General features: G+C 38.2%; 1 protein-coding gene across 2 annotated transcripts in view; it reads left to right on the plus strand.

Annotated features, from left to right (window-relative positions):
- The window catches only part of CDH7 (cadherin 7), a 93,952-nt gene that overhangs the window by 48,591 nt on the left and 17,420 nt on the right, over nucleotides 1-27,941 (plus strand). For both annotated transcript variants that reach the window (XM_040984764.1, XM_040984763.1), the window contains 5 exons: nucleotides 1,751-2,045; nucleotides 5,611-5,730; nucleotides 10,028-10,195; nucleotides 12,701-12,888; nucleotides 25,077-25,330. In XM_040984764.1, the coding sequence (XP_040840698.1) occupies nucleotides 1,751-2,045; nucleotides 5,611-5,730; nucleotides 10,028-10,195; nucleotides 12,701-12,888; nucleotides 25,077-25,330 (1,025 nt within the window). The remainder of the gene's footprint in view (nucleotides 1-1,750; nucleotides 2,046-5,610; nucleotides 5,731-10,027; nucleotides 10,196-12,700; nucleotides 12,889-25,076; nucleotides 25,331-27,941) is intronic.

The following is a 27,941-nucleotide window of genomic DNA, read 5'->3' on the forward strand; positions in this document are numbered from 1 at the left end:
CTGTGTTGCAGAGTGTGGCAGGGTTGTTGGCATCGACTGATGTAAAAAGGACTCCAGTGGTAAGTTGTAAACTGCATTGGTAGAAACTGTCCTGCTGCAGTGAGCATCACCATGATGCGGGGAGATCAGCTGGGAGATGGTTGAGTGCCCTTTCTTTCCCCAAGCTCTCCTCTGCAGCGCCTTCTGATGCCCCTGCCTCGCAGGAAGGCGTGTGAGGATTTGAGCCTTGCACCAGCTGCCTCATGTTCATAATTTTGCTCTTACCACGGAGCTGGCTGCATGACCTCGGTCGAAGTCCTTGACCTTTCCTCCCCCATGCTTCCCCATCAGTAATGGAATTAAGGATAGTTGTGAATCTTGGCTATGAGACTATGTAGAGAACAAGAATAGAGACTGTCTGGTAAGCCCTTAATTACTCAAATTTTTACATTTAATTTTCCTTTCGGATATGTAGGTCACGGTAACTCTGACAATGTTTAAGGCAGTTTAAGAGTACACTTTCCTCAGAGGAGTGCTATACACAAGGAAGAGCAATCTGTTCGATAATTCCTCCGTGCTTGGCCAGTGGATTGATCTGACCAGAAATTTATGTTTCTATTATTCTACTTCAACTAAAAACTGCAGAAATCAGAAGTGGCTTGAGGCAGAGGATAAACACTGGTGCTACTGTGCAGGGGAGCCCTCTCCTCTGTCAATCCGTGGTGCAAAGGGCTGCGTCTGCAACACAAGTGAGACACATGAAAATGGACTGAGCCTCAACGTTTTGCTGAGTGCTTTCCCGTAGTTTGTGTTTTTGGCGTCTTATCTTTTAAAAACGCAAGCCTAGTTCTGTGGCGCAGTGAGAAGCCTTGTTGTTTGGTAAATTGTGTTCCTATGTTCTCCTATGTGAAGTTCAGAGTGATAGCAGTCACAGAGGATGAAGGAGGCTGGACCGACAGATTAAATGGTGTGCTTCTCAGGTTACAAAGTTCAGGAAAATGTGTAATCATTTCTGAGTTTCCTAGGGTTCCTCTGTTCAACATAGTGTTCTGACATACAACAGGGACAGTTTCAGATATGAAATGTAAATCAGTAGGTGCTGCCCTCGCTGTGAATGCTGGGGTTAATCATGCAAATTGAATGCAGTTCTTGGTATTTCCAGAAAGGTTTCAGTTACAGTCCCATGCATGCACTGATTTAAAAGTCCAGCTTTAGAGAGCAGTGTAAGTTTCCTCGGCTTCAAAGTTTAACACACAAAACGGGATTTAGAGATATTAGTGACTGGACACCCATGCATATGTGCTAACCCTGGAAAGGAGTGTTAGTGGGGACGAGGCGAGAAGGCAAACGGAAGGACTCCCTTGAGTAATAAGGGAACTTCAGAGCATGTTGAATGACACGTTACGACTATATTTACAAATGCCCCATGGCTTATCTCTTGGCTAGAATCAGATCAAACCTATCAGTTATGTACATTGAATATCTGCTTTGTGTTTAGGTAAGAACAGACCAAATCAAAGAAAAGTACTGCCTATAGTTCCTAAATTTGGAAATGAGACTGTTTACACTAAGAAATGAGATTGTCTTGCTCACCCATTCAAGCTGACACATTCTAATCGCCTTTTTGCTATTTACTGTAATCATTCAGCTTATCTCTCCAAGAACAATAACATTTCATGTACTGCTGCCTGACATGAGAATTATTTTTACATATCCCCATATCGCTGACTCTCTTGTAAGTTAATCTCATCTCACATGAATTTTTCACCAGCTTCACTCTGATGTTGATAAAGGAGATGGTTCCATCAAATACATCTTGTCAGGCGAAGGGGCAAGTTCCATTTTCATTATTGATGAGAACACGGGGGATATTCATGCCACCAAGAGACTGGATCGAGAAGAGCAGGCCTACTACACACTCCGAGCTCAAGCCCTGGACAGACTCACCAACAAGCCCGTGGAGCCTGAGTCTGAATTTGTGATAAAAATTCAGGATATCAATGACAATGAACCCAAATTCCTGGATGGCCCATACACAGCAGGGGTGCCTGAAATGTCTCCCGTGGGTAAGTAAAAATCACGCTATGTTTGAAGTCTGTGTCTGATTTTTAAGTAGTTTGTGTTTAAAACCATAATGCTATTAAGTATTTCAGGATGGGGTTAGTATTGGTAAAACAATTATCAGTGTGAAAGGAAAGTTTGGATAGACAGCCAGTATTTTTAATACCTGTTACTTTGCATACGTTCAAAAACGTGAAATGGTTTTTACATTTTATACATTCTTTTCAGATCTTATTACATCTCCGATGTCTTCACACATTTTCAGATTGTACATTTTGTTTTCTGCTTAATGTTTATTTATTATGAATTGAATATAGTTATGTCTCAGAGGTTAAACAGCACCCTTTCACATGCGGCCTGGTGATGGTTTGTTACTTTTATCTGCATAAGACTAGAATAATGACTCAGTGCTCCAAAGATCACCGTGTTTCTGCGCAGTCTGTGCAGAAGGCTCTCGGTAGCAGGCTAGGGTGATAATCTTGTTTAATTGCAATGAGTTTGGTTGAATCCACAAGTGACCATCCACGGGTCATCCTCTACTTTCTGCAGAAAGATCACCCTGGGTGAATGTATAGTATTTATAATAATTACAAAGTGATACATAGGTATATGTAAAAGAGTTGAACTCAAAGGCATTTTGACACTGCCTATTGCTCAAAAGAAAAAAAAAATAGAATTCGAAGTACTTACACTGTGTACTTTGTATCAGAAAAGCTCAGGTTTATGTTTATTTATAGAGACAGCTGAAATGGTCTGCAGCCAGTATGTAATTTAAATGTAGATAATGTTACAAAATAATCAAGTACAGAGGAGTGCAGGAGGCGGATTTGATATACATTTGTTATTTGTTGTTTTGGAAAGTTTATTTAAAACAGAACTGGACCTATTTTATCACCTGAGGGTTTTAGCTAAGGTGATTTGTGTTATTTTAAATGAAAGTCATTGCACGAACTCAATCAAGACATCTACATGGATAGTGAAGATTTCACGATGTGTAGTTTTGGTACCCATTCTGTAATCACAATGCAGTGACCTTAAATTCTTGCTATCAGATGAGAGAGGGGATGATTATTTGTTCTGTGATTCTAGCTGGTTAGGGAATTAGAAACAGAAAATGAAATAGAAGATTCAGGGCTTCTGATCAGAAAAAAAAGTGTGGCCCCCAGGGGCCGAATGTCTCTGGTGTGAATACGCAGATGTGTGCTGGCAAGGAGTGCATGACCCCGGCGAGGCCTGCCCACACTGCCCTTAGCCACTCCCCCTTGGCCGTGCCCATAGCTCCACAGTGCTTCCTCCTGTGTCTTCACACCAACAGCAGCAGCACAAAGAAGGGTTGAGAATTACGGAAGTCCCGCTTTCCTCCCTAAGCATAGTGATCTTTGGTAAGACAGGCCTGTATGAGGAGTGTTTGTCCACCTCCCTTCAACTTCACAGCTGTGGTGGGGCATTTTGGTATTGGTTTGTTTGCTCAGGCAGTACAGACTATAATGATGCAAAGTGGGACTATGTCAGCTTCTTAGCTGCAGTTTTTATTTGAAGATGCTACTCTGATCTCACAAGCATGCTTATTAGCACACCAATAAGTCACTTCATTTATTTGGTGAATTTAAACAAGGTTAGAAATTTCAGGAAATGCTTCTTAGACCTTGTTAGGATTTACTTGAGCCAAATTTGGACCAAAGGGTTAATATGAAAATTTAAATTTAGACAAAGAGTTTTATATAAAATACATTGCTTTGGAGTTATAATGAGCTATAGTTTGTGATATGGCTTAATTTAATCAAATGATAACCGCTAATATCAACGTAGACAGCAGTAGGGTTAACACAATGCAAATTTTCAATTTCATATTCAAGATTTTATTTTTCGTTTAATTTTAACTAACTATAAAATTCAAAACTCATGAATTATCTAGAAGAGTTCATTCATTGCCAGAGTTGCATACGTAAACCCAACCACTCTAAGTTTATTTCCAAATGTCCACATTATGTGTGTATATGGGCACATGCAAGTCTGTATAAAGTACATAATATAATCTGTATGAAATTAGCTAATGAGAATTTCAGAAAAATATTTTATGCATAAATACATTGACTGGTTTTCACTGTTTTAGTAAACATTACTTTTTTTTAATATGAAATTGAAAATCAGTTGGTCACTATGTCATATATACTGAGATAGCGCATCATACAAAGATAGAAACAAAAGTGTAATTATAGCACTTAAAATACTCAAAATTTAACTTACTTTTACAAAGGTTTATTTGTTTTTAATGACAGAAATAGAGGTATCTACCTCTGTTCACACACACACACACACACACACGGAGAGGTCTTCCATCTACTGTACATTCCCCAGGTGCATGCAGTGGTTAGCATCGGGCCAGGCCCAGGCTATGAGCCATTAACTGCATGCGTGTATTGAACATCAACTGCATGTTTCTCCACACACACACATTTTTCTCTCCCCCTGACCCTCTGGAACTCTGCCTTTCGTTTTAATAAAATAAATCCTAAAGAAAAAGAAAATAAAATGGAATTGGTAAAGTCAATTTTACTAATATGGAAGATAGAATGAATTGTAACAAAGTGGATATTAATGACATATTTAAGGCTTTGAGAAAGATCTGTGCAAGAATGCACCCACATAAGATGTAACTAAATGTCATATGCAGAAACTTACAACTTACAGAATTTATAAATGTCCTGTGTCCATAAAATAGAACATAAATTCTATAATACTACTTGTCTAACTATACAAACTAAGTAATCAAGAGTTATACATGTATTGAACATTATATTTGTGGTAAAAATAGAAAGATTATCAGAACTAATGTTTTGCTTTACTGTGGAATGATTACATAGTAAAATGAAGAATCAGTATGAATGTTAACACATGTAGTATTGAAAAACACTGATAATGCCGTTTTTAAAGTTGCCTTGCTTTTCTTCCTTCGGGAGAGTCATTTTAGATACTTATGCACAGTTTGCTTTCACGTCATTTTCTTGAAACATAGGAAAACTGAAATAACCATCAGGAAGATTGGGTAGCCACTTTCCTAGTATCCATATAGGGGTAACTATTCTATGCACAATGGATACATTTCAGTTTCTTTTGGCCTCTACCTAAACAAACAGTGAGGCGTCTCAATGATCTGCGTGCTGAGGATGCGACTGAGTGTTACGAAACCTTCTGGACAGTGATGAACTCTCATCAAAGCTGCTTTTGGTGAAAGCTGTAACCTGACCCTCGGGGGTGAAATGCCTGGCTGCACCCTATCCTATTAGCAATAGATGCTGAGCCAAACGGTCCATCTTCAACGTTCTTTTTCTGTCTAAGTAGTTTTAAAACCCTTGAGTAGTAGATCAGAAGTTTTTTTCAACTATTTTTCGGGGGGGGGCTGACTTAGGAGAAAGATAAAAAGAAGAATTCTACGAGATTATTGCCTGTGCCTTAAAATAGGCTATTTAAAAATTGTAATGTCATGGAGAATCTATATTATCTTGTGAGATCTTTCATCTTGTGACTTTTGAATGGGTTTAACTCAATGATTTTTGGATCATCACCTAGGGACCTCAGTGGTACAAGTGACAGCGACGGACGCTGACGATCCGACCTATGGTAACAGTGCCCGAGTGGTCTACAGCATTCTGCAAGGACAGCCTTACTTCTCCGTGGAACCAAAGACAGGTAAGACAGCAATGTGGAATCCTTGTAAAAGTCTTTTTGTGTGTTTGTTTAAAGTCAGCATTAATTTCTGATTAACTGAAATTGTCACTGAAAATAGCCACTATGATTTATTATAATCCTCGATATATTTGCTTTGATCATAAATAGAGTGTTATTTAAATACCATTAGCACATGTTTCAGTCACCGTAAGAAATGTTTCAGTTGCCACCTCGTGGTTGTAAAAGCAAATTTTGGCTATTTACTCTGAATGCACTTTTTTGTTTGTTTTCGACGTGAATTCTCATAGGGGTACAGATGGTGTGTTGATGTGTTTTATCCATGAATGAGCATGGCAGTGTCATTCAATTGAACAGGTAACAGTTTCATGTTTTCCCTACAGAGGCTGATTTTTCAGGAAATTAGTTGAAACTTAATGATTAGTATGATAAGCTAGTAGGTTTAATATTACATTACTGTGAGCTAGAATGTGGGTACAATATGTGCTTGTCTCACTTGTGTTAGCTTTTAATCTGCAGCAATTTGATTTCAGTAACTTTTACCTAGAAACATTGTAGTTGTGGTTTTAAAGGAATACTTTAACATATTCAATTTTGCAAGTCTGTGTTTGTAGAGTGGTGGTGGTATAAATATTGAGCTTGATTTTTTCACCAGTGTAAAATATAAAATATTTATATTTAGATAATATTATCTTTATCATGGAATATAACTCTTCTTCAAATATATAAATTCATGATGATTATTTTGAAAGTGCCCATGTTCCCAAGTGAATATTGCTGTGTCATGCATGGATCTTGTGTCTCATGTTTATACTCAGCTACATATTCATTGATTTGTTCTGAAGTCACTATGGGCGTAAATGTTTTCAGTGTCTTTGGAGAACAGCAATTGTGATACATACAGGGAAGAAAGTTCAGTCCTTACTTATTCTTCAGCACTTTCATAAAGACTGCAATGTATATTGGATACCTATGTGGTGGCAACATTTAAAAACTACAAGGGAAATTATTAGAATACACTGTTATGATGGAGCAAGTTCAAAAGACAAGAGAATCAGGGCATTTGACCCATAATACAAATCCTGTGCATGGAATGAACATGCTGATGCTTGACTTAACAGAGGGACCTGAGAAGTCTCAACTCGGGCATCTATCTATCCCCTAGCTTGTGATTCTTCTCTCTGCAACCTAGGAAGACATTAAAATATGTAAACTATATAAAATAGATAGATAGTTTTGGATCCACGCATTTCTGTAAGTTTGCTTAAATTCTGAGAAATCAATGTGATTAGAACCTCTGAGCACATGTTCTACCTAAACTACTATTCACAAGTAGATGGCAACTTTATTTTCTACTTTGATTTCTTTTTCCACAAAGGTAAAATGTGGATAATTGCAAAAACCAGTGTAGATAAGCCACTTTAATATGGAAATTAAATGGCACCAGAAATTTTAAAAATAAGTAGTATTAAAAAACTGGAAAATATTTGTCCCGTGTCTTTGCTTTGTCCACAGATGTACGAGGAAACAGGATTATTTTCAGGCATATTAAAGCATTTCATTACCTGTAAGCCAAAGATTTTAATTTTGGCTCTATATGATAAATGACAGGAGTTGCTAGATAATGTCCACTTTAAAGTGAAACTGGGACCCTTTCATCTAAAATCAGTAAGGATTTCAGTGTGTTGTCATCGAAGATTTAAACCAAGACTGTAAAGGTCACACAGCCATAGGGTCAGTTCTGGAAAATGGATCAGGTGTTAAACGTCATTTACCAGTTATTCCTTCAGTGGGACTCTATTTTGCCATCGCTGTCTACGACATGCCAACATACTTCACTATGCATCTGTGTGGACGGGTTCACCCTAAAACATTGCCCCTTCTCAGATCTGCCCTTCCCACACCTTTGGTTCTCTGTTGTGTCTTCTGCGGTGGTTGTGGTTTGGCCCTGGGCAGCCTGCTGACAGGTTGCAGTAGAAATTGCTCCCTCAAGGACTCTACATCTGCTGGAATCCTTTGTGGTCCAGAAGCTGCCATTGGCTGTTCTTCATCATTCCACAGATGAAGGCTACCAAGTTAGGTATAAATTTGATAAATAGAAGCTACTTATGGACTCATCTTCTAGATCCTCTGTCTAAAATAAAATATGCGTATAAAAATATGTGATTTTAATTTAAAAATTATTTTTATCCAACAGGGGTTTTTTTTTGTAATTGATCATCAGTTTACTTCATAAAAAAGCCACGATAGTGTATTTCTCCATATTAGAGGTACTAGTGATAAATGCTAGTAATAAAATTGCCATTCTTAGTTTTATTGCTACTTTATTAAATCCATATACAAATAGTATTTCAATTGCTAAGAAATTATTATTAACAACAGTTTTAAAAGAAGAAAATATTTAATATATTTGTTCATTTTAGTTCATAAATTTCTTTTTTTTAAGATTTATTTATTTTTTATTACGAAGTCAGATATAGAGAGAGGAGGAGAGACAGAGAGGAAGGAAGATCTTCCGTCCAATGATTCACTCCCCAAGTGAGCCACAACGGCCCATGCTATGCCGATCCGAAGCCGGGAACCAGGAACCTCTTCCAGGTCTCCCACACGGGTGCAGGGTCCCAAAGCTTTGGGCTGTCCTCCACTGCTTTCCCAGGCCATAAATTTCTTTTTAAATGTAACTTTTAAGCATCATAAACATTGTTTCTTAAGTTGAAAATGCAACTGTCATCCCAGTGGTAGCTACTGAGAGTGCTGACATAATATCCAGTTACATCTGCTAACATAAAAGAGAAACAAGCAGTTGAGCTACACGCATTGTGCCACTCTGTCACACAGTGCCTCCTGTTTGTTTCTCAGTGGGTCTGTCTCAGCACTGACTCCTCCCTTTTGGCAAAGGCTGTGACAGATGGCTTTGCGTTCCCATGGTCCTCACCTCTGGATGTGCACAAGTATTACTAAATTGATACAGAATGAGGAAATCAGTAACTCCAAGGCTATGACCATAGAACTATAGATGTAACTGCATAAAATAAAGATGATAAAGGAGAGAAGGGGCTAGATAAATTATTGTGGGAGTTGGTCAAGGCAAATAACCCAGGTCCTAGTTTATCATAGAAAATTCTGGCAATTGGGTCCCTGAGGAAGGTTTTTCAAGGCAGTGATTCAAAAGTTGCATTAAGAGATTCATTTAGTTCTAATAATAATGATTCCATTAATTGCAACATTTACAGCATGAATACACTGTATACAGTGTTACTTCAGTTCATGTGTTTTCCTGGACTCTTGTCATTGATCCAGAGCCTCATCATAGAAAATTGAGGTTCCATGATTGGTGCTGCAACTAAAGAATGAATGGTATCTGTTCCATACAGGGCATATAGCAAATCTGTTTTGAGACTTATTTACTGGATAAGTACAGTTAGAGAGAGAGAGAGAGAGAGAGAGAGAGAGAGAAAAGAAAATGTATCATAGAAATATGAAACTTTCAGAACTTTGAAAAAGAAACATTTGGTGGCAGTATTAGTGAGTTCGGTGCTATTGAGATTAGAGTTAGCAGAAGTACTGAGAAACCAACTTGAAATAGTCATAGAATCATTATCGTCTAAAATGATGATGTTTCAGACACATGCCAACTCAGTTTGAGAGAAAAGCACTTTTCCCCCCAGTATTTTATTTGTTCCTTTTCAAAGATTAAAAGCCACAGGTAGAGAACCAAGAGCAAGACATTGCTGTGAACGTTGCCTCAGCGCACACTGGCAATGGATACCTTGCACTAAATAAGATTTCTTAAAGGAATATCAAAAAAGGTAACACTGTAACAGCTCACTAAGAAGTGTAAATTAAATGATTAAAATATATTGCAGGCATGTATTTGTTCTTATATGTCTTCGTGTTCAAGAGCAAGTGCTCAGATACAACCAAAAATGCTTTCTTAAGATAGTATGTTATCTAACTTGGGATCTTAGAAACGGATCACAAGTTTTCAGAAATCATTGTAAGTCTTCAAAACAGGAAAGAGAAGGAAACCATAATTTTAGTACTGGGTTATGCTGGAGGTAACTGCATGTTAACCTAGACAATGTGTTCATTTTGTTTACGTTTCACCTGGTATTTCACGTTGAACTGCTTTCTCTATTCTACTGAATAAGGTCATGATATTACATGATATGCAATACACAATGAGGGCATTAAAAGTGAACCATTTAACATAGCAAAAACTTCAACACAAAAGCACCCTGCTACCAATATCAAAATTCTCTGGTTCCTGATACATGGCATGGGATTTGAAATTTTACAGGAGTGATCAAGACTGCTCTTCCAAACATGGATAGAGAAGCAAAAGACCAGTACCTGCTTGTCATTCAAGCGAAGGATATGGTTGGACAAAACGGAGGACTGTCAGGAACGACGTCGGTCACTGTGACGCTCACAGATATCAACGACAACCCTCCCCGCTTTCCCCGAAGTGAGCTATTTTTCCTCTTAATTGTCCTTGGCAATGTACAAAAAAAAAAAAAAATCTTGGAAAGAAAAATTTTCCAATGTTTCTCCATCAAAACTTCTGTCTTTATTTTTTCAAGGATAGCTTTTAAATGAGTAGTTAAGAATGATAAGGATTTTTGAAAACAAACAGAAGTCATTATATACTAATATGTGATTTTATTACTCTGAGAGTTAAAGTTGTTCAATCCACAGGTGAATATTAGATATGTATGAATGGCATTCAGTGTATTAATTTCATATTCACAAACTTCTAATGTCTGTTCTTCTTATATGTATGGTAATTATGTAAATGTTGTCAAGTGATAATATTCAAATATGTGTTATCAGTTCTAAGCCAAAAAGAGTGCTTTATTTTTCAAGATGAATCAAATCATAAACATGTTCATTTTTCATTCCACACATTTTTTAACCAGTGCAAGCAAACTTCACATTCCTTTAGCAGTTCTAACACATCTTTCTTGTACAGACATTCGGGATTTCAAAAGAAATCTGTCCAAAGAACTAGAACACAAAATGCCCTCAATTTAGCTTCTTTCACCAAAGTATTTTTTGACTTAACCAAGCAAAAGGGGAAGATAACATATTCTCTGGGTAAAGGTGTGTGTTTGTAGAAAGCATTTCATCTCACACTCTTTTTAGTTGTCTTATGTGGTATTTCTTTAGAATGCTCAGGAAAATAAAGGAATTAGTACAGACTATAGTGTCTTTGCAAAGTTTTAAAAAAATTGTCCAACAGAAAGGAGAGACTGAACTTTCTAGCACAAAAGGAAAGTGGTAATGTCCAACCGGGAAGATTTCTTAGCAAATCTTAAAAACATTGTTTTACTTTCATTATGGTGGTTCTTTAGATATTCATGTTGTATATACAGTTTCTTTACAAGAAGTATTTTATACATCCTGGCTGTATAGAAAAGTGACTCCAAATTTATCGGTTTTCATAAAAAGTGTGAAAATGAGTCTGTTCTTATTTGTGATCTTTCTGGATTATCATGGGAGAGGAGGAGGTTCCACAGAGAAAAAGGAAGAATGTAGTTATATTAGAATCATAGCAAGATCAGCTGCTTCTCTTTTCTTCCAGTCTGGGAGGGGAAGAGTTGAAGCTGGACTTGAACTCTCAGTTTTCATGCTTTGTTAGGTAAGCGCCCAGAGTTCCCTGCTTACTAAATGCACTCCTTGTTGAAGTGAGGAAAGCCAAGAATAGATCTCTGATGCTTACATTTTGCTGATTTTTAACATTTATTAATTACTATTCTAACCTTGACATTTTCAAATCTTAGGATCATGCAGAACCATAAGTGTGTGCAGTAATCATGGCTGATGAAATGACACAATCTAGAAACTCACTCCCTGAACACGATTCGTTCATGAGTGCATTTCCCCAGATGTTTCACTCTTCTCCCCTCCTAAGGGAAAACAAATGTTTTCTGTTTTTTTTCTGTCAAAACAGGATGCAGTAAGATGAAGGAGGTAAGCCAAGTAAATTCTTAAAGAAGCATAGTAAAGAACCCAGAGTGCCATGGCTTCTTAGCCAGGACTCAGCCATCACCTCCGCCTTCCTGGGCTGGCATTGCTGTTGTTTTGTTTTGAAGATGAGGAATAACGAAAAGGAGTAATTTCAAAAGTGACATAATTGAGAAAGTTGCTCTTGTTCTCTTATTTTTCTTTCTGGTCAAATAGTGCTGTCCCTTCTCTTCTTGAACAGCCATAGCCCCAGATCAGTTCTACGTACAACTCACTCAAAAGTCATCTTGCTCTGTCCTCATGTCTTCTCGTGTGTGATAGATATATGAACTAAAACAAGCTCAATGCAAGGAGGCATCAGAAAATTCTTAGCAAAACTGAATTAAAGAAAAGCTTATTTTGGTGCAAAACTGTTTTCAAATGTTATGTCTGGGGATTCTTTAAAATGTTCAACCAACATGTGTATTCTGAAACGCTATGCAGATTTCAGTGTGTTCTACATCCAGGTTCACTTATCTTGTAAGCTATTTTTCTGAAAACATTATGAGCTTCTGTTGTACTTACTTCCAAATCCAATGTTAAATTATCAGAACTATTTAGATGTTTATTTTCCCATTTAGCCTTAGCTGTTCTATTTCTATTTATTATTTGTTTATTTTAATCATTGTCATAACTAACTGCTGATAGTTAATGATTATACCAGCTATATTATAATTATTTTCAATGTATTTTCTTTAATGAGGGCAGAATTTTTCTTGAGACGTGAAATGCATCCTTGCCTTCCTCTGAGACATCTGCTTCTGCTAACACACAGTGTTCATTATCAAATCATCCCAATCAAACTGCTTCAGGCTGTGTGACACCATTTGTCTGAAATTGCCTTAGTATCTTCTTTACTGAAAAATAAAAACAGATCAAGCAAAGAGGAAGCGAAGCAGCAACAGAGGCCTTTATTTTTGTTAGTTTGGTTTGAGTGTTTGTTCAGTTCTTATTTTGTACTTCACAGAGTCTTACCAGTACAACGTTCCAGAGTCACTGCCAGTAGCCTCTGTGGTAGCCAGAATTAAAGCTGCTGATGCAGACATTGGGGCCAATGCGGAGATGGAGTACAAAATTGTGGATGGTGATGGCTTGGGGGTCTTCAAGATTTCTGTTGACAAAGACACCCAGGAAGGAATCATTACCATACAGAAGGTGAGACTTTGTTTAATATGCTCTGAGGTTCCTGAGAAATCATGTCTGTTTCGACAGAAGGAGGTACTAGAAAACTGAGCCATTATGTGAAACCATCACTGTTTTAATTTGAGTAAGAAGCGAAGCATTTATTTTCAGTGCTGGAAATTGGGGGGAACTTAAGTGACTTTTAAAAAAAAAAAGGGGTTTTGCCGTCTGAGTAAAACCCTGTCCTATATTCATCATCCTACAAAAGAGGAATACAGTAGCAGATAGGGCATTGGTGGAGAGATGAATGATTTTTCCCTGACTGTTCTACTAAGGAAACGTAATAGACACAGCACTGCCTGCACTGGAGCACTGCTCTAACACACAGCACTACCTGCACTGGAACACTGCTCTAGCACGCAACACTGCCTGCACTGGAACACTGCTCTAACACACAGCACTGCCTGCACTGGAGCACTGCTCTAGCACGCAGCACTGCCTGCACTGGAGCACTGCTCTAGCACGCAGCACTGCCTGCACTGGAGCACTGCTCTAGCACGCAGCACTGCCTGCACAAGAACACTGCTCTAGCACACAGCACTGCCTGCACTGGAGCACTGCTCTAGCACGCAGCACTGCCAGCACTGGAGCACTGCTCTAACATGCAGCACTGCCTGCACTGGAGCACTGCTCTAGCACGCAGCACTGCCTGCACTGGAGCACTGCTCTAACATGCAGCACTGCCTGCACTGGAGTACTGTTCTAGCACACAGCACTGCCTGCACTGGAGCACTGCTCTAACACGCAGCACTGCCTGCACTGGAGCACTGCTCTAGCATGCAGCACTGCCTGCACTGGAGTACTGTTCTAGCACACAGCACTGCCTGCTCTGGAGCACTGCTCTAGCACACAGCACTGCCTGCACTGGAGTACTGTTCTAGCACACAGCACTGCCTGCACTGGAGCACTGCTCTAGCACACAGCGCTGCTCCCAGATGAAGGACTTGCACACAGGAAATAGCATAAGGCATCTTAGTGGAAATGTCAGCTGACTAGTTGATGAGTGGAAATTAAAACACCTGCTCATTTCTCTTGAGCCCCTATTATTGAAAGTGTCTCTGATAATTCTGTCATATGAAATATGTACAACTTATTTTTCAAAAAAACTGTGCTGTAATGAAGAACAATGCTTTATTTTAAATGGTGTCACATTTGCCGCACCTTTATTTCTCTCATTCAATTTTAAAGTCCTAAAGTAATATTTTGATTTTCCTTTTGCACATCCTCACTCATAGTAGCTTCCACTGTGTTTCTTCCCTTAAATATTAGGCTAAACATACTTTTCATTGATTTACTTCTGCATAAATTTAATAGATCCTTAGCTCCCATTATGCTTCTAGCTTCTCCAATCTTTATGCTAAAAATGGCTATTCAAAATGCAATGATTTATTTTTATTATTACAACTAATGAGTCTCTCCTATTAAAACAGTAAGATGATGACCCATCCAGTGGAAAGCACTTGTTAATTATTTTCAAATTTATATTTATTTTTAGTGGAAAGTCAGATATATAGATAGGAAAAGAGTCAGAGAGAGATCTTCCATGCGTTGATTCACTTCACAAGCGGCTGCAACGGCCAGAGCTGAGCTGATTTGAAGCCAGGAGCCAAGTACTTCTTCCAGGTCTCCCATGTGGGTACAGGGTCCCAAGGCCTTCTTGGTCTCAAACTATTCACACGGATCCAGTGCGGTAGCAGAGCAGCTGAAGTCCCTCTCTTGAACGTGAAACAAACCCACATGGGTGCTGGTGCTAATCCAAGCGTCCCTGTTTCCCATCAAGCTCCCTGCTTATGGCTTCAGAAACAGTCCAAGATGGCCCAAGGTCTTGGAATCCTGCAACTACATGGCAGACCTGGAAACAGCTCCTGGCTCCTGGCTCCTGGCTCCTGGCTCCTGGCTCCTGGCTCCTGGCTCCTGGCTCCTGGCTCCTGGCTCCTGGCTTCAGATCGGCTCAGCTCTGGCCATTGTGGCCACTTGGGGAGTGAACCAATGAATGAAATATCTTCCTCTCTGTCTCATCTCCTCTTTGTATTTCTGACTTTGCAATAAAAATAAAATAAATATTAAAAAGAATTAATCACATCAGCTCCAGTCCCACTTGTCATGCTATAGAGAATATTTAATGCTCCCCTGGCACCCCTGAAACTCCCATCATAAAGCACTGCAAGACTCAAATTTTCCATTTTAGGAAAGAATTTCTTCATGTCTTTGTGAGTTAAGCTCCTTTGGTGTTGTTTTGTCAGAATCAAAGCTATTCTTAGCATATCTGTCGGTTTGAACAAGTCGGTGATTGTGGCCTTAAAGGCATGAGATTTTGTTTTTCTGTTCTACCTCCTAATATTTTGTATATGGGGAATATGAGGACTTGGAAGTGTTGAGGTATTAGCTATTCGTATTTGATCATTACATACTATGTGTGTGCATGTGTATTTGTAAGGCAGAATGAGAAAAAGGGACAAAGGGAGGCAGAAGGAGAGAGGGAGGAGAGTGAGAGAAAAATCTATGCATGTCAAATTATAATACTGTACCCAGTCAATAAGCACTGATACTATACATCAATTAAACATACATTTCAGTTCAACTCCTAGTTTATCTAATGCTCTAGGTAAATATTTGAAGAGCTACCTCTCAGTAAATGGAATCTGGAAAAGAGTGTCAGTGTCTCCTAACTCTCATTGTGTGACAGAAAGCAGCAAAGTTGTGAAAAAGTTTGGAATACATTTTTAATCCGAACTGTAGGGCTTAACATACATACTGTGAAAGAAGACAAATGATACCATCTTGCATCATCCCCAGATCTGTGTTTTTTTCAGCTTTTGTTGAGATGCACAATAGGATGCCATGAATACATCTTCTAGTCCTTTCTAAACCAGGAAGTATTTTCAACCTGTATTCCTAGGATAAGAACAATATTTTGTTAATGATATGTATTTATTGTTTTAAAAGTTCTTAATAGCACATATTATTTTATATTTACATAATGAAGTTACGATGTCTGTATATAATCATTTTTATGGGAAGGAGTTATTTGTACCATTGACCTGTACTTGTTAATCAAGTCAGCTTATTTCCCCTCTCCTTTATAACCCCATGCAACTTCAACCCATCTTTCCACAATCACAGTCAGAATGAGATCGACTGTGGACTGAGCAAATATTATTATACTTTGAATATTTCTTTGTGATTTCATTTGCATAGAGTTAAATTGGGATCAGGGAAAGAATAGAAGAACAGTCTTCCACATGGTACGGGCAAAAAGGAAAAATAAGTGAAAACTGTGAAATGTTATGTTCGTGCTTGTTACAGTTCTAATGCCAAAGGTAATGATTAAATTGCCAAATGTGCAGAATTTACAACAATGAAGCGTGGAATAGATTTTGCATAACTCCTGGCGCCTTGCACGAGTTCACGATAACTGTCAGGATGGAGATTCTGGTGCGGAGGGTGAAGCTGCCACCTGTTGAACCCACAGCTCATATTTGCATACCCGTTTGAGTCCTGGTCCCTTTGCTGCTAGTGCAGCTCCCTGCCAAAATGCCTTGACAACAGGAGACAATGACTCAAGCCTTTGAATTCTGTCACCCAGTGTGGAGACCAGAGGGAATCTTGATGCCTGGCTTCAGGCGGGGCCTGCTCTGTCTTTTGTGTCTATCTGGGGAGTGAACCAGAAAATGGAAGATATCTTTCTGTCTGATATTTTACCTTTTTTAAATAAATAAATCTTTTAAAAAGAATAATAAAAAAGGGAATGTAGTTATAATATAGCTTAAATTATTATATTAAAATAGTCTATTTTATTACAACAATATGCCCCTAATAATATTTATTACCTAATTAGAATATTGCTATTATAATTTACCTGTTGTTTATATGAGACGTCAAAATGCACACACTTCACACATAGAGATTATCCCATATGAGCAAAGTCGTGTTTGTTTCACCTACAATCCTCTTTTATATTTCCTCCTTATAGGTCACAATTTAGGAACATTAGTCATTTCTGTTCCTCTGAGATATTGCAACCTTTTTCTAATGTACTTTAAGTTTTCCATATAATGATTCAGATGGGATTAATTATAGAATATTTCTTCTATAAAATATATTACTATAGATATATAAAAATAATAAGTGCATTCCTTTTTAAAGATTTATTTGTTTTGATTGGAAAGGCAGATATACAGAGAGGAGGAGAGACAGGGAGGAAGATCTTCCATCCGTTGATTCATTTCACAAGTGGCTGCCATGGCTGGAGCTGAGCTGATCCACAGTCAAGAGCCTGGATCCTCTTCCAGGTTTCTAACACAGCTGCAAGTTCGCAAGGCTTTGGGCCATCCTTGACTGCCTTCCCAGGGCACAAGCAAGGAGCTGGATGGGAACCTGGCCCACTGGGATTAGAACTAGCACCCATATGGGATCCCGGCATGTCCAATGTGAGCACTTCAGCCACTAAACTACCATGCCGGGAATGCATTTCTCATGTAGGATGTTACTGTTGTCTGCAGCATATGGATTGTGTTGTAGCTCATTTGTCCCTCTGTACAATACCATATTTAACCTCCTTTGGGGCATTTTTCCCATGCTATTTCTGTAATTTTCTGTGCCCAATAAAAGTGTTAACAAAGAAAAACAGCAGCCTTTTTTGTAGATAATGATCAAGTTTCCTGCTTTCCTTCTCTGTGGGTAAGGACATGGGGATGCTCCGTGGACTTTCAGCCATCAGCTCAACTGCATATATCTGCAATATTCCAGATTCTCTATCTTGTATGGAAATGTGACCTTCATCTATGGCTTGTAGTAATGAGGAGCCAGCTCTCAAAACCAAGCATACGTTTCAGGATTTCCCACGATAGAGCTGGGCGGAGGAGGAAAAGCAAACTAAGTTCTTTTCCAACTTTTCTTATCTTTTATCAAAATTTCATTTCAACTTTTTTTAAATCAGTTATTCCTACTGCAAAGATATTGATCTCATTTGACATGGATTTTACTCCAGGCATATTATGGAGAAGACATCTGTTGGAATAGTTCCAGTGGCAGAGTTGAGATGTCATCAGCCTAATTGGCAAACCGATGACTTTCAGATTGTTTTACACTTTAAGCGATTACTGCTGTGTCTGTATATAAGTATATGTTCACATGAGTTTAGTAGGCTTGTGATCAGCGTATCTATATTTCAAGTGTCTTACCTGAATTTAAGTAGTCATGGTCGACATGGCTTTAGGGTATCATATATCAAATATAAGAAATAAACATTCTGGAAGAAAGGTCGTGTTAGGTGTAAACGCTGTCAACACATATTAGCCAGCTGCAAACAGACTAAGGTTTTGTTCACCCAGGAAGATTTTCTGGGTTATTTGACTCTGCCAGTTATCAAAAAGCAATATTCATAGGAACAGTTCCCAGAAAATTCATATGAAATTTATGTTCCTAAGGAAAAGTCACAGATAATGTGATTTTTTTTTCTAACTTCTTCCTTTTCCTTGCTGTGTTCATTCCTAGGTCAGTTTCAATATGTGGAATTCCAAGAAAGATATTTTTAAACACTGTTAGGAGATAATATATAGTTATGTAAAGAAGGTCAGAAAAACAAAGCAACGTCTAATGCTTAAACAAATGGATGACTAGTTGTTTTGTTCCTTGTGGATGGGCATATGGAGATGATTAGTCATTTGAACGTGTAATGTTTGTAGCGTGCATTATCTAGATGAGTCTGTTTTGAGGCACTGATAATGTTTTGGTTTTCCAAGAAGTACAACCTTATGCGTAGAGCTCATAATTGCATGCATGAATGCATTACAGTCAAAACTAAAGGTACAGTTGCGAACATCTAAGGACATGTATGTAATGGACGGAAGGGGTGCTTTGAATACTCCTTGGTGGACCGAAAACACTAAGTGTGCAGAGCAGGGAAGATTTCAGACAGGTGACTCTTCTAGGGTTACGCTATTTAAAAACAATTAAAAACAAACTTAATAAAAAGCTAATAGTATTCATATTCAGATAAATAAGGAAAAACAATTATCTATATTAGTAACAGAGGAACGAATTGATGGGGCCTGGAGTCTGTGTTGCATTCCAAAGAAAAGACATCCTAATAAGGAAAATTAGAGCAATCAAGAGACTGGAGCTCCTAGTGAATTCAAAGAAATCCTCACCCTTAGATCAGACACCTTCTCTGTCATTTCATGTGGTCATTTTCATCTATTTTATCACACTGAAAAGCTGAAGTCACTGACTCTCATTGTCTTCTTCATGACTGGATCAGGGATCCCCAGCTGCTTAAGGAATAAGCCCCAATCCTGTGCTTTAGAACGAGGCCATCTCTGCAGCTCATTACTGAATGGTCAGCATTCCACAAGGCTTTAGAAAAATGGTTGTTCAGCTTGCCTTGAGTGAGTTCGCAGCTCTAACCGTGATCAACTGTTAGCTTAGTGACTTTGCCTCCGAGCAGGGGCTGCACGTTGCCCTTGAACGAGCTGAAGATGCACGACTCACCTGCCACCAGCCACACTGGGTCTGTTCCAAGAATCACATGCAGAAGCAGTCTGAAAGCCTCAGGCTGATTTACAGAATTGATATGACACTATTCCTACCATAATGCATCAAACTGAAGCAAGGCAGAGATCAGCCTAGATTCAAGAAATGATGAGAAAAAGATGTGAGAAGAGGGAAGATGGATATAAAATGTGTTGGACACAGTTAAGAGTAGAAAAAACAGTTTGAGTCGCAGCTGTCAGACACTGAATAAACTTCAGCTTACACTTGGGAAATAGGGACAGCAAGAGTGAGTATGAGGCTGGCTGGCTTCCACCATTGTCTTCTCTCATCTGTCATCCTGACTCATAGTATAACTACTCAGCTCAATATCAGTTAGTATTGACTGCTATTTGATGAATGTTCCCAGGAAAACCTAAGCTGGACTATCTTTGGGACATAGCCTGGACTCAGCTTCCCTGGCAAATGTGTGAGATCTTTCTGTGGAGGTCACTGGGTACAGTCAATAGTGCCTGCTGGGACAATTAGATCTCAGAACAGCGGCAAGCCACCTTCAGGTGCTAGCCAGATACGTAGTTTCAAGGCTTCTTAATGCTTCATGCTAATAATAATCCAAACAGATAGCCTGTATTCACTGCAGGAGCTTGTGCTGGATGTAACAGTGGCCCAAAGTAAACACAGAACCTAAATATTTTACTGAGCATGGCAAAAGGCATTTTGTGGTCATAATTAAGGAACCTGAAGTGTGAATATTATCTGGGATCATTGGCTTCAGCTCAGGACCAACACTAAGGTTTATAAAACTCATGCATGAAGAATCAGTCAGGAAAAGCAAGGGCAAGGATGAGAGAATCACAGATCTGGTGAGGAGCTTTGAAGCAGAGGAAGAAGCCTGGAGCAAGGAATACTCTCCACCACTGGACACGGGAATCATTCTCCCCTGAAGGCCCCGCCAGCGATGTTGTGCCTCCAATGACTCCGTTTTGAACTTCTGACAGCAAACACCATAAAGCTACATTTTTTTTAAATGCTGCTGGGTTTGAAGTAGTTGGTTACCATAGCAGTGCTAATGGGGAAGTTAGAGCAGAGTATTTTTATGGAGGGAAAGCTAGTCTAGAAAACAGCACAAAGATAGCTGTATTTAATACAAAAATGCATGGCAAAAGAAATATTTCATTTGATGATATTTGTTTGTCTCTCTCTTTCAACTTACCACTCCGTCGGAGACTGATGCTCTTGCACACATCAAGGAAGGTTGGGTCTCTGCTGAGCGCCGTCATGCTGGTTCATGGACTGTGGTCCTTGCTGAGTCACCAGTGGGTGTACGGAAGCAGGCTCTCTGTTGGATGACTGCACTATTCACACAGGCTTAGGACTTTTGCTTCAGGACGCATTGGCGTGTCAGATGACCCATTTGCTACTACTGTGATTTGGGGGGTTGAGCTCTCACTCTGTAAATTTTTGGTGGACATAAATATTTAATCCAACATAAATAACTAACCTTGAATTTAAGAAAATATCATACATAATTCTTGCTCATAGTTATTGCATACAGGTGGTGTTTTGATTCATCCATATATCGTGTGATGTTCAGTCAGGGCAAATCAATCATCTCAAGCATTTAACATTTTTTAAGGCAAAAATCTCCAAAATACAATCTTCTAGATTTTTAAAAATTTCATACAGATTATCATGTATAACCCCCGTCTATATTCCTATAGAACAGCGATCTTTGTGTATTTACTTGTTAAACATTATGGATAATTTTATATTAAGTCTACCTACTACTCATTAATCAACATTTTGCAATCCCTCCTCATCCCTTGATAAGCAAAATTAGACTTTTATATTTCTATGATATCCTTGAAATGTATTTTGATGATGCATGTGAAAGTGCCAGTTCAATGTAAAAACTATGACTTAGATTGAAGGGCTTTGGAAAGACCCCTGAGAGTGTTTGTCTCTGAGACATTTCCATAAGAATGAAAAGGAGCAGCGGGTGCCAGGTGTTAGATTATATTGGACACCTTAGAGCAAGGAATGCCTGCTTTTCCCACAAGCTACGCATGTTTATAAGTTGTTAAAAAAAAAAATCCCAAGCAAGGTGGGTGTGCTGTGATCCCTGAAAATGCCACATTTACAATTTGAAAGTAAGTCAGTGCACAGGCTGCTTCCCTTTTGTAGCTTCACTTGTTGGAGGTTGTGCCAGAGCTGTGATCCCGTGCTTTCCAGGCTCCCTGTTGGGGCTAACGGTGTGGACAATATATGGTCTCCGACTCTATGGGCTTGCAAACGCTAGAGAGAAGTGGCTTTGTTCTTTGCAAGGATGACCTTGATAGTTATATCTAGTGATTACAGAAAGTATTGCTAATAGAGAAGCCAGTAATGAGAAAATAAATAAAATTTGATCACAAGCCATTTTTAAGAATTCTATCCATCGTAATATCTTTCTGAAAAACCTTTATATATATTACTTTATGTATAATATAGCATGCATTATATATGGTATGTGCATATGTATTATGTATCGTTTATTTATGTTTGTTTTTAATTCCATGTATTTCTGCCCAGAGTTTTCTTCTGCTATTTACCATTTTTTAAGCTTTATTTATTTTTATTGCAAGTCAGATATACAAGAGGAGGTGAGACACAGAGATCTTCCATCTACTGACTCAACCCCCAAGTGGCCACAGTGGCTGGAGCTGAGCCTATCTGAAGTCAGGAGCCAGGAACTTCTTCCTGTTCTCCTACAGTGTTGCAGAGTCCCAAAGCTTTGGGCTTTCCTCAGCTGCTTTCCAAGGCTACAAGCAGGGAGCTGGATGGGAAGCAAGGCTGCTGGGATTAGAACTGGTGCCCATATGGTATCCCTGAATGTGCAAGGCGAGGACTTAGCTGCTAAGCTACAATGCTGTATTTCTCAACTGCATTGTTTTGTTTCTGTCTGTCAGTTTCAGGTTGTTTATCTTTGGCTTCTTTTGATATGATCTAAAAATGACTTGCATAGCAATTCCTTTTGTCTGTTCTCTTGATTCATTGGCTTTCATTATAAGCTTTCATTGCTCCATTTGGATAACAGCTTCTTGACGTTCAATTCTCATGCATAGTGTCATGTTTCTTAATGACTATAGCATCCATATATCTAAAACTCATGCTGTTGCTTTTTGGACATATTTAGAAAAAAAAGAAGTTACTGCGGAGCGATTGCATTCGGCAAGTTTTAAACTATTATTTTTTCAGTGAGACAAATTTTAATTTAAATCAGAAGTATCTGATATCCCTCCTAGTAATGTTGAAAAGCTGAACAAATATTTTAAAGGCTATTGTGGTTTTGCGTTAATTTAAAAACTGATATCAAATAGAAGTTTTAACGTGCCATGCACAGTCATGTAATATTACAATAAGAAATTTCTCTGTTATTTATTCCCTATAAAAAACAACATAAGAACATACTGAAAAGGCCCTTATCCAAATCATTTGTGAGTAGATAAGTAAGACTTTGCTTTATTCTTAGCAATTTCCAAATCAAACGTTCAATTTCATCTACAGTCTCAAGGGAATTTTAACAACTCAGTCTGGGTTCTTCAAAGAGAATTTGAATCATTACCTGAAGATATTTTGAAAACTACATTTGCCCTGCATTATGCTTGATCCACCAAGTCAAAATTCCATAGAAAGGCGCCACATCTCCTTAGCTGTGAATTTCAACGCTGGTGGAGAATCACTGTGCTGGACTTGGTGTTAGGTAGCAAACAATAATACAACCTCACAAAATCCACTTCGTTGTTATAGTCTGTATGGCAGCACTTTTACATGAAACATCAGACAGGATCAAGCTTTTTTCTCTTCTGTAACTGTTTTATAAATTTTTGTGCTCAAGAGAAAACAATGTACCTAAGTGTCTGACCTTCCGTATCTGCTTGCCTAGCAATCAGGTTTCCCTAGATTGAAGGTAGAATTCACTGTGAAATTTTGTGGGCTGAATGTCTATGATGTAATTTTTTTTCTAATTGATCAATAACTTATTGAGCATCTTGCATAGACAAAAAATAAAGTGTAAGTACTGGGAGTAATAGAAAAAAAAATGGAACAGCCTGGGTTTGTAAATAAGGACAAAAGAATATGTGAAATAAATATTGCATTGAGTACACAGAAGATAACCCAAGCATATTTAGTTTGGATATTACAAAGTCGTAACTTAAACCATTTAAACATATCTTCATCTCATGTTAACCATTATGAGCATGCACCGTTTTTTCCTAATGTTTATATGTAAGCACACACATACATATAGTACAACCCCCACATGCACATTTACATCTTAAATATATTTGCTTATAAATATATATGGTATTCAAACATTTGTTAAATACACAATATGGAAAAAGTCACATGTCATTCACAACTAATTTGCACCCAAATAAACTTTAAATTTCGTTTTTATGAGCTTTTTCAACTTCTGCCATATTTGTGTCTTAATACATTTGATATTTATATATTGTAAATATATAATACTTATAGCATAAGTTATGTATGGCATGTGCATGTCTGCACTGTTTTGTGTATACTACACCACATTAATTTATTTCTTCCAATCAGTCTCAGATTGATTATGGAATGATTTGAAACTCTGCATATCCCTCTATGTGCTCACAGACATATAGAGATAATAAATGCATTTGAGTTACAGTTGTCAAGCTGATGTTTTAACTCACTTTCCTTAATTTGTTGGAATAAGTACTGATAACTAAGTGACATATGCATTATGGTTATCAATGTGTCAGTCATTTTTTCTAATATTTCAATAGGTTTTGCTTTATATCATTGCTTTTTTATCCATTGCAGAAGGTTAAGTGTGGTACCATCACAAGCAGCTTTTGTATGTTTGTAGGAAGGGATGTTTTTCGTTGGTGGTGCTGCATTGGTTCCACATTTAACGGCCTTTCTGACTTTTGTACTGGTTTCCATATGGTTTGACTTGGTCTTGATTTTTGTAGAATGTTTTGGCATGTTAATTCTCTTGGAAAACCAGGTACAAAATAAAGATTCTGGAACACAATAATCAACCATCTGATACGAAAGAGAGAGGGAGAGTCCTGGAGGAAAAGAGGAGTGATGATGAGGGCTTCATTGCCGTGAACCGGCTGTTTTCAGCTGGTTTTCTCAGCAGGCCACTCCCCCTCCGCCACCAGCTCAGGATTCTCAAGTAATTCCCAAACCACTGACCTGTTCAATGTCACATGCACTGGAAACACTGGAAAGCAGTGGGAAGCTGTGGCTTGCTTCCATTATTATTTTTAATCTCTCCTGGTAGTGCAGTTAAATTATCAAAGAATCAAAGAATTACTGATAGCTCTCTTAGAAGAGTTTTTTTTTTTTAATATGATAAATTGGCTTTTGGCTTTAAGTAACAATCTAAAGACCTGCATTTGCCTATGTACTGTACGGCAGCTGAGTGGATTAAGTTAGGTCAAAAGCACTTACATTGTTTATGAGAAATATCAAGGCTTCTCTCTGGCATGTTTCTCTCTGGCATGTTTCGTTATGTTTATTTCAGTGGTGTCTTTCCATGACAGAGCCATTTCTACCCTGTGATCTATGATGAGTGAGAAGACTCGGCTTTGCTCATTGTCTAATTGGTAATTCAATTTTCTTAATAACCTTCTTTACAGGAACTGGATTTTGAAGCCAAAACAAGTTACACTCTACGCATAGAAGCTGCAAATAAAGATGCTGATCCTCGCTTTACCGGTTTGGGGCCATTCAGTGACACAACGACCGTCAAGATAATTGTGGAGGATGTGGATGAGCCCCCTGTGTTTTCCGCAGCTTTGTACCCCATGGAGGTGTCCGAAGCTACCCAAGTGGGAAATATCATTGGCACCGTTGCAGCTCATGATCCAGATTCTTCCAACAGCCCCGTGAGGTAAGACTCATAACCTTACTCATTTCTCTTTCAGTTTGCTAGTATTTACCTCCCGCGTGTCTGCCCTGTGACGTATCTCTTTTTGTAGGAAAGAAAACAAATATATATATATATGTATGTATGGAAAAGGAGACAAAAGGGAGGGAGAGAAAGAGATAGAGAGCAAAAAAAGTTAAAGAAGAAAGAAAAGGGGAAAAAGAAGAGAAGGGAAAGGAAGGGGAGGGAGGAAAAGAAAGGACTGATCCATCTACTGGAGTGCCCACAAGAGCATGGACTGAGCCAAATGCTGATGCCAGGAATTTACTAATTCAAAACCATAATGTTCGCCTAAGTCCCTAATTTTATAACTATATTTTTATATGTTCATTGTAATCTTAAAGTCATAGCTAATCATACTATTCAACCAATTGTCCTAAATATTTTCCAAAGTACACTGTGTCCAAAAATGAAATGATCAAGTTGTAGTATTAGGACAAGGGCATATGTGAAAAAATGTACCGATAAGTGCAAATGTGGATTTGCATTAGTATTTCATCGTGATGATTTTAATATTGTTTTGTTTGATACTACTTATGCAGAATTTATTATTTTAGCTTAAAATTGTAAATATCTGCCTTTTTCTCCCTGTTTTTAAACCAAAGCATAACATTGTACGTGTTGTTGGAATGCTATTTGATGTTCCCCTATGTGTGTTCATCCTATGAGGTCTAAATAAGGGAAAAGGAACGTATTTTTCAAATAACTGTAAGCTGTTTGTGGGAAAGGCCTCTTCTCCAGCTTTCCACCATCACAGCATGGTGCTCATGATGTAGTAAGCAACCTCTTTTTGAATATTACATTTTGTAACAGCTTTCAGGACTTAAGTATGCAAAAACCTAACAAAAAATGTGTATGTTTTTTTCTGTTTCTCACATAACTGTCTACTGAAAGCAGTATTTTCTTCCCAGGAAATATGACATAGGTGTTAGGTATACAAATCTAAGTATTCTCCACACATAACCTTAGATGTTTGAAAATCAGGGGGAAGTGTAAAGATCCATTGAATCATGTATGGAATACACTTCCTAAAACAGGGCATCATGCTAACATTTTCAAGAATAATTTCTGAATTTCTGAATGAATGATAGAAGGTAAAGGTAATGAGATTGGATAAGCATTCGGGTGGAGACCCATGGCTTAATCCTTATGGATTTACAATGAAAAAAGGAGACAGAGGGGAAATTTGACACTCCTTGTCTAATGGCATGGGATGCTCTGCACAAACTTGAAACTCTAGCAGAGGTCATCACTAGGTGAATTCACTAGACCTTGCCCCTACCGGACTGTAGGCTGTCTCATGGCTTACAGGATTGTGGCATTATTTAGTGAGCTCTGGGTACCATAACTGGTAAGTGGATACTATACATTAAGATGTGATTGATGGTTATATAGCAGATTAGTTTACGTATTTACTAACACAATCTGGATATTTTTGTTTATGACTAAATCCCTCAGTGATTTGTGAATTTTTTTTTACATAAGGTGATTAGTGATTAAGAATATTTAACAGGTTTGATCAATTGCAGTCTTTGTATACTTTATTACAGCACATCAAAACTACCGATAATAGAGGCAAGTATGTTTGCATTTCGAGAATTAATATTTCATGAGATTCATAAGAGGTTCAAAGCCTTTTCCTTTCAATAATCTGGAAACCTGTTTTACTTTAAACAGACAAGTGTTAAATTATTAAGAGATATTATATTTGAAAACCAAATAATTTTAGTTAGCTTGGTACATGATGAGTAGATCATAATACTTTTCTGCAAACTATCAGTTTTCCCAATATCATTGGTTACAACACACACAAAGGTAAATAGATATGCATATCAGGCCGTCTTTGACTGCCTTCGTAGGACACAAGCAAATAGCTGACTGGGAAGTGGGATTGCCAGGGATGAAAACAGCACCCATTTGGGATCCTGGTGTGTGCAAGGCGAGGATTTAAGCTACCCACTACCAAACCAGGGCCAAAATTCGTTTTTATTATTTTTATTGGAAAGGCAGATATACAGAGAGGAGAGACAAAGATCTTACGTCTGCTGGTTGACTCTGCAAGTGGCCATAAAGACCAAAGCTGAGCCTATCGGAAGCCAAGAGCCAGGAGCTTCTTCCAGGTCTCCAACATGGATACAGGGTCCCAAGGCTTTGGACTATTTCCCTCCCAGGCCACAAGCAGGGAATTGGATGGGAAGTGGAGCAGTATGAACATGAATCAGCACCCATATGGGATTCTGGCACCTACAGGGCAAGGATATTAGCCACTAGGTTATCAAGCCAGGCCCTCAATAAAACAAAAATATGTATAGATTTTACCAAGATTAGAGATTGCAATCTCTGAGAGGTACTTTTAATCAATTAAAAAGACAAACTGCAAAACAAGTTATATGTGTAGTAAAAGTCTGTTTAAATTGTGCAACAACCTCTCAAAACTTCACCCAAGATGAACAAATGGCACAATTAAAATAAGGAGTGTGTTAGCTAAATACAGAAAGTATGGTCAATATCGTTAGACAAATGCCCAATGAAAGTGCTGTGTGGTAAAGTCATAGAGCAGCGAAGTGTGTGATTT

The sequence above is a fragment of the Ochotona curzoniae genome, unplaced genomic scaffold (genome assembly GCF_017591425.1).
Source record: "Ochotona curzoniae isolate NIBS_2020 unplaced genomic scaffold, NIBS_Ocur_1.0 contig_43, whole genome shotgun sequence".
NCBI classification, from domain to species: Eukaryota; Metazoa; Chordata; class Mammalia; order Lagomorpha; family Ochotonidae; genus Ochotona; species Ochotona curzoniae.